The sequence below is a fragment of the Typopeltis vanoorti genome, chromosome 11 (assembly GCF_054136105.1).
Source record: "Typopeltis vanoorti isolate ZY-2024b chromosome 11, IOZ_Tvanoo_1.0, whole genome shotgun sequence".
NCBI lineage: Eukaryota > Metazoa > Arthropoda > Arachnida > Uropygi > Thelyphonidae > Typopeltis > Typopeltis vanoorti.
In genome coordinates this window covers 61633480-61647074 of record NC_143559.1, presented here as the reverse complement: position 1 = coordinate 61647074, position 13595 = coordinate 61633480, and the positions used below count along the sequence as shown (strand labels likewise).

General features: G+C 34.8%; 1 protein-coding gene across 3 annotated transcripts in view; it reads right to left on the bottom strand.

Annotated features, from left to right (window-relative positions):
• The window catches only part of LOC150101655 (SPARC-related modular calcium-binding protein 1-like), a 72217-nt gene that overhangs the window by 40933 nt on the left and 17689 nt on the right, over positions 1 to 13595 (bottom strand). For all 3 annotated transcript variants that reach the window (XM_090400922.1, XM_090400923.1, XM_090400924.1), the window contains exon 2: positions 1873 to 2047. In XM_090400922.1, the coding sequence (XP_090257048.1) occupies positions 1873 to 2047 (175 nt within the window). The remainder of the gene's footprint in view (positions 1 to 1872; positions 2048 to 13595) is intronic.

Sequence of the window (13595 nt, the reverse complement as noted above, 5' to 3'; positions counted from 1 at the left end):
TTGAATTCAACCAACACAATGTACTTAATTTTAGAACGAACTGGGTGCAACGCAAACCACGCCCAGCCTTGATATCATTCCATTGTTAGAATACTTTCCTAGATGCAATAAAATACGCGAATTAGTGTGACATGGAGATGTTGCTATGATACCGTTACACAGGAATTGGCGTGTAACACGTTTTTTATTCAAGACCTGAAATGAACAAGAAAGGAAATAATACAACAATTTGAAAAGGCATACAGCAGTTAGTTCTGCCCTATTTCCTTGTAGTTATCAGTTTTTTTGCTACTAAAGGATTATCTTAGAACTGCAAATGTGCCACAATTCTCAGGAAATGAAGAATGGATTTTTAATGCTATAGTTTATTATTTTCATTACCCTTTTCCGTTATATATTCTTGAGGCTATTGATAAAAGAATTTCCTTTCTTTATCTCCATTGAAACAGTATACAGTATCAGACATGTTTATAGTTTGTAATAACCGGAATAATTTAGAACGTGCACGTAACCATGGATTTCATTTGTTATACTTTCAATGTAAAATGGATTTTGCTGTTCCTGTTTCTAACAAAGGCGTAAACTTTAGAAACACCGTATAGCAGCATTTTAGGAATATTAAAACAACACGGGATTTTTTTAAGATGGGGGGGGGGGGGGTCGTCATAGAAGAAAATTAGTATTTTTTTTACTCCTTGAAAGGGCTTTTTTTTTTTCTTTTTGATAATATCCTGAACTAGATCAATAGAGGAATGTTATATATACTGTTTCCAGCATTTCGCAGTGATATATGTATTCTTGTGATGCATTTTTTGCTCCCCGAAGGAAGTAAGGGGGACGGTTTTTAGCTGTAACAAACTTTTGGCAATCGGTGTGCAGCCAGCCTAGATTATTAGTCCTCATTGGTAGCTGATCTCATGGTTACCGAGGTTTTTAAACAGAAGAGAGTAGAAAGAAGCCAACTGCCACCATATTGTGATCCTAAACCATAACTTAAAGTATGTGCGTTCTTCCTTCGATTTTTCTACGTTACGAAGTTAAAATCTGAGGGTTTTTTTTTTTTTGAGATAGAAAACCTATTTGCTTGTACAAAAAGTCAGCTAACTCGGGAACCTGCTGAAAAAAAAAAGACTATAAAAAGTTCTAGTTGGTGACTTAAATCGAATCAGATAATGGTTATTCTTATGGGGATATGAGCACTGCTTATCTCTGAATGACTATACAGTCGAGAGATAACAAAACAGGAGGTCTGGAACTATCGACGATTAACTATTTCAATAATATGTCTCCCTCTCCTCTTTCATGCAATCTGTTCCCTCACCTTACAAGAATGTACACAACAGCTAAAGCCAGGCCATAAAGCCATCGTCTGCTATAACCCCGAAGTGCTTGACTAATAACGGATGGGTTAAAGAGACCATTTCTATGTGCACATCCCTAGCAATTTACGATGAGAAAGATAACTATTTCCTTATAAGGATGGGATGCTGCACTTTATCCATATTGGAAGCTGATATCACACTGATGTCACCAATCCTCGTCCTGAAGTGTAGCTGTATGTTCACTCGGCTCTGACTGACAAACTTTGTGATCGATATGGAAACACTTGCAACCAGTAAACGCTAAACCTTAAAGATTCTTTTTACTTATACTTTTCACATAAGTTCTGTTTCGGTGATAAAAGTCACCGAGTTGAAGCCAAATAGAAGTCTTTGACGAAACTTAATGGAGATAAGTTTGGACAGAGATACAAACTAATTTTTCCACAAGATAAAATAATAATTTAAAAAAAAAAATCTTAAAACTGTGCTTAACCATAACCTTAAGATGTGGTTTCTTATTTCGAAATTCTTACCTCACTCGGGTACTCACCTGGGCATTTGCCTCGATGTTTGAACTCCACTGGGTGTCCTTCGCATCTCGCCTTGTCAATTTCGCACTTGGAGTCGTATGTCCTACCGTCCGTCCCGCACACAGGACGTACAGCTTTGTCCACGGTACAGTCCATGTTGCAGCGGTCATTGCTCTCCGTCGAAAACAGCGGAAACTACACACACACACACATATAACGACAAATAATCAACTGATTTTTAAGAGAACATGTAACGTATTAAAAGAGTTTATATTAACTTTATTATAATTTCTGAGAAGGTCATTCAAGAATTAAACAAAAGACATTGGAAAAAAAAAACATATGGAGGTGTGGGACCACTCCTTGATGGTTAACGTAAAAGGTTGGATGTGTCCATTTGATTATTCCATCAAAGGGCAATAGCACGTCGTTTTTCACATGCTGTTGCCCTGTTTTATGTCACCGCCAGCACGGGTTTGTTTTGCTCGCTTGCCAGCATTCATTGCAATGAAACAACTATTCGAAAAATCCGCGCGTCATTTGCACTTGCCGCAACGCGTTTTCCCCCCCTTGTCACTTTCATCATTTGAGTCGCATACGTGACCTACTTGTGAATGGAGTGTGTCGACAGTAATGTAATGCGTGCGACTGCCGTAAATCTATTCTCTTAGCTTTTTTAGCGTGGTGGGCTGATTTGTGTGCGACGGACGTTCGTCTGCTAATAATTAATAAAGGGGTGGTGGCAAAGAACGAGTGTAATCGATGCAGCAGTCGTATATCAATTGTTCCTGGAGGACATGGCGCAAATTCATACTACCCGTCCCCTCGCTACGCACTTTGTTTAGCTTGAGTGCCATTCGTAGATTCGTTGATATCATGTAAGACTACACTAACGCCATCTATTACATTTTTCGGACTGTTTCAATCCATGAGTACTGTATTCGAAAATTGTGTAAATAAAAGCGCACATAAATTAATAGATAGAACGGTTTGATCATTTAAAAATAAATAAAAAAATTGCAAAAAAATATAAATAGATAAAAAATGGGAGAAAAAAAATCCTTAACCTACCCACGATACGAAATGTACTATAGGTTTGCTGATAACCTTTCGTTGGCGAGACATACATTAAAAATTTTCAAACTAAATTATACTAATGTATATAAAATATATGCAAATAATATAAATGTAAAATATTAATTAAAATAATTTAAGTAATCGATTATAATTTTAAATATTTATAATAAATCTTCTGACACCCTTTTTAAATCAGCAACTTAATAGCCTAAAAGAAATATTGTTTATAGAAAAGTTGTTTGGGACCGGTGCCTTTTTAGGACTCCCAGGGTAACAAATGGCAATGCTGTAGTCAATGAAGTTTTAACTGAGGCTCGGAAATTGCCGTTACCCAGCCATGATTAGAGTTTTTTAACTCAATAACACTCCATCCACACAGATTTTCTTCATTCAGATGACGGGATAAAGAGTCACGGACTCAGTCCATCGCCCAGTTCTTTTAAGAACTTTAAAAGTTGTTTAGAAGTCCTATCATTTGGACTTCTATCTTTTGGATTTCTACAGTTGGATTGCCAGCTTTGTGTCTGGACAATCACTATGTGTGAGGGTGAGTAGTTTCTTATCCTCTCACTATTCAAATACTGCTGGAGTTCCACACGGTTCTGTTCTGTCACCAACTCTTTTCTTCCTGTATATCAATGACCTACTTCAGTTGACCTCCAACCCAAATACATAGCGTTGCAGATGACAGCACGTTGAACTCCTCCCTTTCATTTGACAAACCGTATTCTCCACAACTCACCTCAACCTATAGAACATCAACCACCACTGCCCTCAATTCTAATCTCCAAGCCATCCTCAAATGGGTTCAGATGCCGTCGTCAATTTCAGTACTAGCAAAACCCAGTTCTAACTTATTTTCCATAAAAAAGAACAATTTTCTTACAGTATTATCCTTGACAGCATTCAGATTTCTAGACAGAATTACTATTCTTGAAATCACCCTGACATCTAACCTCTCCTGGCACAAACACATCAATACCATTGCCCCCTCAGTTTCCAAAAAAAAAAAAAAAATCTAGGAATTTCTCTTTCGCTCAAGAGAAATTCCTTATATAATGCTCTCTCACATTTGGGGTGGGATCCTAATGGCTCCCGCTCTGAATACAGAAGAGGACAATCAGGTTGACTAATGACACAACTCACTCCATCCACTTTCATGCAGGCTTTTGATTTCTGCAATATGTACGTTCTATAAATATTTCCATGGCAAATGTGCGCAAGAAATAGCATCAATAATTCCCCTACTTGTTACTAAGTCTGGTGGAACATGTGTCGATGTCACCCAATATCCTTCGCAGCACAACTCGAAGACCAAAGAACAAATTTCTTTTCGATTTCTTTCATCCCTGCTACTGCTGTGTTGTGGAACAGTCTTCCTCCTGATGCGTTTCCCAAGGAGTACAATATACACGCTTTTAAATTCAAATGCCAACAAGTTTCTCCTTCCTAACTCACTACCCATTCACAATACTCAAGTATTATGGGTTTATTAACTACCTTTTCGTGTATGGGCTCAAAAAAAAATATTTATTAACGCGAAGAATATTAATATGACAGCAGACATAATGAGCAGTTTAAGAAAATAAAGAGTACTTCCAAATATAAGAAAAAATAAGTAAAAAATTTAATGGTAATAATAGACACTCAAATATTCAGTCCTTCGTATACTAGTACGATTATGAAAAAAAAATAATAAATTTATACTTGTATTATACTACTGAAGCATCGATGTTTGCTAACACACCTGTCCTCTAGAGCAGTGCTTCCCAAACTTCTGGATGTCAGGGCCCCCTTTGCAAAAATTAAAATATTTCACGGCCCCCCCCTCGAAAAAAAATCGTAATAGAGAGATATATTATTATAATATTTATTGTATTTATATTCAGTACAAAACATACACAGCGAATATTGCAAAAATCAAATTCATAAATTACATTTTTTGCCTCTTACCGTTTGGTTCTGAAGACGATGAGGGCTGTTCTGGTAAAATATGAAATACTGTCCTTTTTTTTTTTTTTGAGTCAGTTTCTGCTTCTTCTGATTGCTTGCAGAAATTTTTTTAAATTTTTTATCAGCCACTTATTCATCTCAGGGTTAAATTTTTTAACGTAGAATAGATCAAATAATATCACCACTTACCGATACTGGCACACCACAGACTGATAACGTGAAATTAGTGAATATTACTTGAATAAGGGAATTCCCGGACCAGGAACATTTTTCTCTTTTGTGACTTTTCTCCCTTTATGGTAATTAAGCCTAACGCGAAACAGACAGCAAAGGCAGGTTATTAAAACGTGCATATGATTGGTGCGGTATTAACAAAAGATCGCGCAACCGAAAGATAAAAGCATAGCTGACAATTGAGTTGAAATGCTAACTCTCTTCAACCGAATTCCATATGTGAAACTGCCATAACATTCATTATGTGTATATACATTACTTAGTTTTAACACTTTTACGAATTTTAACACGTTCGGTTGAATTTTATTGCTGCCTTGGGAAATCGAACTCACATACATCTAATTAATAACAATAGTTTTTAGTTAGATACTGTGTTTGCCCATGCAACATATGGTTTTGTTTCAGTCTATACAGCATAGTTTCTGTATGAAGGGACATGTGATTCATTAATTAGTGTGTTTTTATCCCGGTTGTCTCTAATTGCACTATTTGTTGAGAAATATATTACACAGACTCCTCATACCTTATTCCCTGGCATAATAAAAGTACTTGTTTTTATTGCCTCTGCAGTATAGTGGCTGTTGGGGAGGGCGTGTTGTTTGCCACTGCAAGCAAGTTACTATCTCCCCACATGAACTTGTTTAAGCTTTTTTTTCATGTGTGAAGTATATGCGAAACTTTTATTGGTAACAAAAAACTAGCTCGGATGACAGTGATAATATAAAACGAGTTTTGATATGTATATAAAGTCAATATCAACAGTCCCTGATTACGAAACGCGTGATGAAAGGGACAGGAAGATTTAGAGCTTCCCTGGAGAGCATTCGAAATAAATACAATTAACCACTGCTTTGAAATGAAACATATGAATAAGCAATATTTACTAATATTCATTAAACGCCGAAATACGCAGGAAGCAAAGTTTGTGAACCAACACCAATGTGTGAATTTTTCCATTAAAATATAAAAAATAACAAAAAAGAAATAATAAAAGTTACATAAGTTTCTTTTAAAATAAAAAAAATCTACTTAGTCTTAAAACATTTAAAATTTGTTTTCATTATTTCACGGCCCCCCTCAACAAAACGTACGGCCCCCAAGGGGGCCGCGGCCCACAGTTTGGGAAGCGCTGATCTACATCAAATATGATGCCAATATTATTGGTATTTAGCTATTTAACGTGGATCTAACGGTAAACCAAAGGGAGGAATGGTAAAGATATGAGTTGAATTATCTTAAATCGGTGAAGAATAACTGATCGTAGTATACAGAATATATTTACTGCAGATATGCTAGTGAATAAATAGTTATTAGCATTTTATTCAGGCATGCAATTAATAAGTAGGAATACGAAATCTTTGGCTGTCACTACCCTGCTATTAAGGGCTGTAGTTGATCAATCACATTTCCATTATGATCTGAATAACCGATAAACCAATCCAGAAAATTGCAGCCATCAGTATTCGATTTCAGTGAATGATGAATTTCTGCAATTCTGAGCACGATGGCTCAAGAAACAATGAAAACATGTTGCCTTAGCAACCAGATATCCCACGTTTTTTCTTTGCTTGCACATTTCTAAAAATGCTTTTTTTCACAGTGTTATTAATTCATTGAATTCGATGCATACTTTTTAAGGTAATCTCATATACTAAATGTTATTCGGTCTATAATGATGAAAGAATAAACTTATTCTTATTGGATAATACTCTATATAAGATTCTAGGCAGTCAGGATATATCGGTATGTTTCATTTTTAATTTATGTTATACCAATTAAATAAGCTCTCATACACATGGCATCTTACTTGATAGTCACCTATGAGATGTATTTTCCCCTTTTGACTACATTATTTCATTTCATTTGAATTGAGATCATTTATGTTCATCCAACAGGAGGCTTTCACATCTTTTCCACATAAAAGTTCATCAGTTTTAGGTAAACTCGCTTGGACATTACAAACAAAATGAGTTATTTAAATATTTTCACAATAACTTTCTGATGTAATTTTTTAGATTTATTTAGATTAATATAGTAAGTTCGGGGTGTTATTCTTAAATGCCAGAATAATTGAAAATTAAACCTAGAAATTATTTAAATAATGACGTAACACAATATATATACAAATGAATATACTATTCAATAAAACATTGCTAGGATATGTACATAGGGAAAATGTTAAGAGTGCTTTACAAGTGTTTTTAGCATGGTTTCTTTAAGGAAAAGATGGCTGAGTGTATCTTATATCCTTGCTTAGTTAATGGAGTCACTAGTATAGTTGAATATATGCAAATATTGGCCAAAATCCTGTCTTACAAATAGTAAAAAAATTAATGATTATCATTAAATGTATGTAAGATACTAAGATAAAACATAAAAATATGTTGTTATGATGTGAATTTTACGAGGACATAGAACACAAGAACTGAACATAGAGAATATTAAATTGAAAAAAAAAATTCTTTTTCCTATTGTTTTATTTATGATCTGTTGTTTACTATGTATCTACATTCAATCAAGTTCACTCCATTTCACTTTATTTAATGAAGTATTTCGAACGTAATTTAGAACACAGATAATTAAAACTAACAAATCTAGCGATTTATATTGCTACTGTACTAATAAGAATTGTAGATTATTTTAGATATAATTTCACGTTTCGTTTTGATGGCCAGAGATTTAATCCAACCAGATAACTCAACAGTGTATCCCCTTTAGAGATAGCTTCTCCGAATACTTATTTGCATTGCAGAGAATGAGGTTTAATGAATGCCTAAATACCATAATGAAAGATGGTAAGAACTTATGAATAAACAATACGCGCATAAACACTGATAAATTTGATTTTTAATTAGCTATGTCTATTGAGCGATATGAAACTTGATATTGAATCTATTGTAGATTTACTTCTTCGCCCCCTATGGTCTGAAAAAGATTTTAGGCCGAAAGAGATAATAACTAAATATAATTATGTATAACGAGATTTTCTGTGTTAGGTATGTGCAGTAGAACTTTATGAAAACATAAAATCAACAAACAATTGAACTCATTTTTATATTTGTAATAAAATTACAACTAGTTTGAACAGCAAAATTTGTAAATTGGAATCTTTTTAGTTCTGATAAAGATTCTAACAGCGAAATAATAACTATCCCAAGTACAAGTACTCTAATTATTCTCAAAATCTTATTTCCAATTTTAAAAATTATTTTTAGATATTTTACGAATGTTTTCAATTATTTCAAATTATCCTAATACTCTATCAAGAACTTTATCAGAATTCTATACATTTATGATTGTGTAGTTTGACTAATCGTCACCTAAATACCTCCTTGTGCTACAATTAGCTAATCACCGAGAGTATAAATCTGAAATTATAATTGTCATCCAAAGTTATTAACGGCATTCCACATTCGTGTTCCAGTACTTCTAATCTTGTGATTATATGCCGAAGTCAAATAATACTAGAACTGATCACAAGGGATTTAAACAAAATGGTATGCCATTCTGGCTAGATTTTTTTTTAAAAAAAGCGACATGGTAATTTTGTGTAATTATACTCTTAATAGCGTCTATATTGTATGCAATTCTTCGCTCACAATATTAGAGTAAGAATCAATAATGTACATTAAACAATAGATGGTCAACATAATTAAATGGTAGAATTATATTTCTTTCATGAGAATATTTGTATCAGGGGATTTTAGATTCACTCTGTTATAGGATGTATTAAACATACTGTGTTGTAGCGGAATTCAAATGTGAGAATATGAAGTGTAGTAAAGACTACGTTGCTCCTTTTATCCTTGCAATTCGATCTAGATACTTTGCTGATACATTACTTTCAGTCCTATTCCTATATCCTTTATTCTTAAATGCACTAAAAACAATGTTTTTTTTTTGTTTTTTTAAACTGGTGTTGAGGTTTGGGAAGTTAGCTTGCTCTTGTTCTTATGAAGGAAAAAAATATTATGAAGTGGAGTATTTTGTTGCATTTCGATATGATGATCAGTATAAATTTATCGGATGTTTTTGTAGTTTTTATGGGAATGCTATCTTTGGTTTCTGGAGCAGAAATGCGGATCTTTAAGAGAAGAAGAGAATAATCGTAAAGAGTAGTGATACATATTAAAGTGGGCAAAAGGAGTTACAAAGAGAACACATCAGAAATAAGGATATAAAGGTTCAATTTTTGGATAAGAAATAAATCAATGATAGTAATAAAGGCTAATGATGGAAGGAAAGAAGGAAGAAGTTATGGAAAAGACCTTCCCCCATGTGCAGTTAAATGAAAGAAGATTGTCTGATCATGTCGATGAAACTAAAGCTATGAGGACACTGAATTATGTTTTATGGAGGAAAAATCCTGCTACCTTCATATGAGACCGTTAATTTAACTTACCTTCAGTTGAAAAGTCCTTTAACAGTTCTTTATCTCCTCCTAGACGAAAGATTTGAATTTTTTTCTTACATCCGAAGAGCAAATATCATAGAGACCCTCACCACTCTCTGAGCGACAACCTTAACAGATTGGGATTAAAGAAGAAATAGTTGTTTCGGTTATTCCTTCGCAGTGAGCCTAACCACCTCCTCGTATTTTTTTCTTATATAATCATCGGAGTTTATTTCTAGAAACAGTCGCGAATTCACACCACATTGTGAGAAGTCTTGAAAACGAGTTGCCACAGGTTTATTTTTTTTGCTTACTCTATTAAATTCTTACGGTTAAGACTTTACTTCCTTTCTTCTGTCTAATTCGAGCTATCCACGGATGAACTTAAGAAAACTCAAGTCTGTGTGCGGTGAAAAGTATATTTTTAAGAGAGAGTTTAACCAACACCATGGTTGTTTCAATCCTTTGCTAGTATCTCATCAGTTAGCAGATGCAATGCTCATAAATACCTTTAACTAACTAACTCAAATTATCATTTCAAATGTAGAAAGCAAAAGAATCAATTAAAAATCTCTGATTGGATGCTTATTTTTAATTTGAAAAATATTAAATTGTTCCTTCTCCAAACCAATTATAAACAAACAGATTATCAGAAATAAAGTCTGTGAATTAAATTATACCCACGAGATGCAATAATTTACGAAACGTTATGAAATTTACCTCCTGGCATATTTCATCTCTATAGAGTTTAAATATATTTTGTGTATGTGACAATCAGTAATATATTTGCCATGGTGTAATCATCTATGTTTAATATTTTTCCGTCTGGTTGTGATGATAAGGAATATTTCTGTTTGGCCGTGATTCGTTAATAAATTCTGCTAACTTCGATGCGAAATATTTCGTTTCCATTGCAAAATGCTCATATTCCGGTTTCTGAGTAATATGAACTGCATCTATCTTATAATTATATCACCCTTACAACCACGTGGGTGAAAAAAAAGTGTCCCGGATGTTATGTAAAAATCTCGATCTTTCCCTTACTACGAGGGTTTTGTAATCAGAGCGCATTTCTTCACCAACTCCTAGCACACTAGACGTCTTGTAGTTCGTTGAAAACAGGAAGCTGACGGTATCGAATCGAGCCTGGCAACCTATTGGTTTCCGCTGATAGCACGGCCCTAGCGACCATTTGGTTCTTTTCGCTTACGCGATAGCATCACCGTATCGAAGGCCTGGTGCTGTCATCTGGCACCCGAACACACGACGGAAGTAGACCAATGTGCGTTTGGCTAATGAGATACCACACAGATAGTAGTTTGAGGAATTCTCAAAGCCAAGCCCCATCCCTTCCCGTACCCTCCTGTGCATTTCGGATAGTAGCTCACCCCTCCCCCCCTTTTTTTTTTTTTTCTTCTAGAGGTCGGAATGTTTCTGTGGAGAGGAAGAACAGACCAACTGTGTTTGCTCTGCAATGACGACACTTCGATGACTATCTCTTAAAGATGTTGCCTCGTTTGTACTTACAGATGGATGCCATATTGACTCTTGTCAAATGATATTTGCGATTTGTATCGGAATTCTTCAAAAACAATTCTTAGTGGATAAAGCAGAGGTTATTTAAAGAGTCAAGTAATTAATTTTCTTTTCGGTTTTGCATGAAATGTACTGCTAAATATTAGCATTATGTGCTGAACGGGTTTTCAATGTATATTCTTCAAGAGGAGTCAGTCGACTTTTCATATCGATGAAATTTCTAGCCGTCTTGGAAACTATAAGAGGGTAGGCACTTTGAACTTCCCTGAAATAATAACAATAATCAATGAACCCGCTTTGATTCTATATCAGTCAATGTGTTGAGGAAGTGAGTAGGGTGAATTTCCTCTTCTTTAAACACAGAAAGCTCACTGACCCCTTATCGCCGTACCCTTCTCTCTCTCTCTCTCGCTCTCTCTCTCTGACTCGATTTATCTTGTAATCTGTGCTCTGTTATCGTTCTTGTTAAGGGATCCTATAAAAGGACATTAAATAAAGGTGTGTCTACCTGTCTTTCATCTCTGGATACTCTTTTTTCCTCGGCGGTAAGCTCCGATCAATGTAGCAACCTTGTGGGTGGTGGCGGGGGGGAAGGGAGAAATGATTTACGGCGAACATAGAATCACGGCAAGGGTGGGCTGACCCCCACGTCCGGAAACTCCTTTCTCAGGTCCTGGGAATTACCGGCGGTCGAGTTGTTTAACCAGTTTCATGTAGAGTGAAGTAGGAGGTGTTACTAAGTTCATCTTCCCTCCCCATCAGGGTTGCTAAGGGCATCTCACTTATGTAAGAGGATCATAAATCATACGCAATATTAGTAATGAGGTGTAGGCATTGGGTAATAGAGGATAAAGGTTCTGAAAATAGGCGAAAGATGTGAGAGATTTGGGCCTTAAGTCTGGAAATTAATGTCGGCGAGTGAGAGACAAATGAAGAGGTAGAGTAAAGAACTGAGGAGAGAAAGAATCTATAACAATATATATATATATATATATATATATATATATATATAATTTCATTGAGTAAACATTCTTTGAAAAGAATGTTTACTCAATGAAATCCCTCTTTGTTCTTATAGATAACCAAGATCGATTAAGGATATGTGAAAAACAGCCATGGATATCAAATTTGAAAAACTCTTACCTGTACTATAGTTTGAAAAGAATGTTTACTCAATACGGAATCTAATTCCTCGCAGACACAGGAAGGAGGGGGGGAGGTATAAAAAAGTTAATAGTTTCAATGTAATCCGATAGGCTGTGACACTTTATAGGAAAGAAACCATGGCATTCCTTATTACTCGAATGTCTTCTGTCATTATAAAAATTTGTCATTAAAAACAAATAATCATAATAAACATCCCACATGTGTGTGTGTTCCACCTATCTTTTAAGGATAGTTCATTTTCTTGGATAAAAGCCTATCCTCTATTTCAATATTCAGCCAAAAGCGAACATCCTTGCACGTTTAGCTATCAAAACACCTTCTTGAAAATCGGCTGTGAATTTCCACTGTCAAGTGAAAGAAGAATATTTTCGCCTGTGCCAAAGGTTGAGAACCTCTGAGCTCTACCATCTCGCTATTGATGCGTGGGTATATTTAACTAACCAGAAAAAGGGGGAGGTTCTGAGCACTTCTTCTTCTTCTTAATAGATCTTTTGCGGACATTGTAAGGGAACTGTACCGTTTCGGTGCTGTGTGAAGTTGCTAGATTCTCAGCCAGATAGCCGATCTCACATATAGAAAGTGCACGATCTCATTTTCTTGGCCAACAGCAAATAGCTTCCTTCTGTTTATCTAAGATGATCGCCTTGAGCGTGACTCGCTTTTCCTTTGTTGTGAAACCAAGCTTCGCATTCGTTATGAATCATCTATTAAAACATCCTTCACTAACAGACTATTTGCATACGCCTGCGCAGTTCGAAATCTAGCGATGAGAAACACTTCGTGATTTTATTTTTTTTGTATGGTTGATTTTTGTTATTGTTGCTGATGGGATTTCTCTTTTTTTTTTTTTTTGTTTCTATAGAAACGGTATGGCGTCGTCTGATTTTTCATAGTCATTGAAATAGAGCAGTGAACTTTGGTTGGACGTACATATTTCTGTTAATGTTATATTGATTTGGTTTTATTTATTTTTCGCTATTTTACTAAGATATTTTTGCATTTATAATAACATCTAATAAACAGCATTCATTTAGTTTATACGTATAATAGGTACTTATTTTTATTATTAATTTAATAACAGTTAATCTCCTACCTATTCCTATTTCTGATATCCTAGACGTTCGTTTTCCAAATAATATTAAAAAGAATATTTTAAAACGATACTTGTAATAGGCAAGTTTATATTCTTGTTAGTATAGAAAGAAAAATCAGTCGATTGCGGTAAATACATCGGTATCGCAGGATGAACAAATGCAAATAATAAAATTGAACTAATTAACGAAATTAAACATTGTGATTTATTAAATATATTATTAATCCTGAGCGTATTCAAGGGAGGGTTCAGAATGATAAAGAACACCGTGTTGATTTTCGCTTCCGACA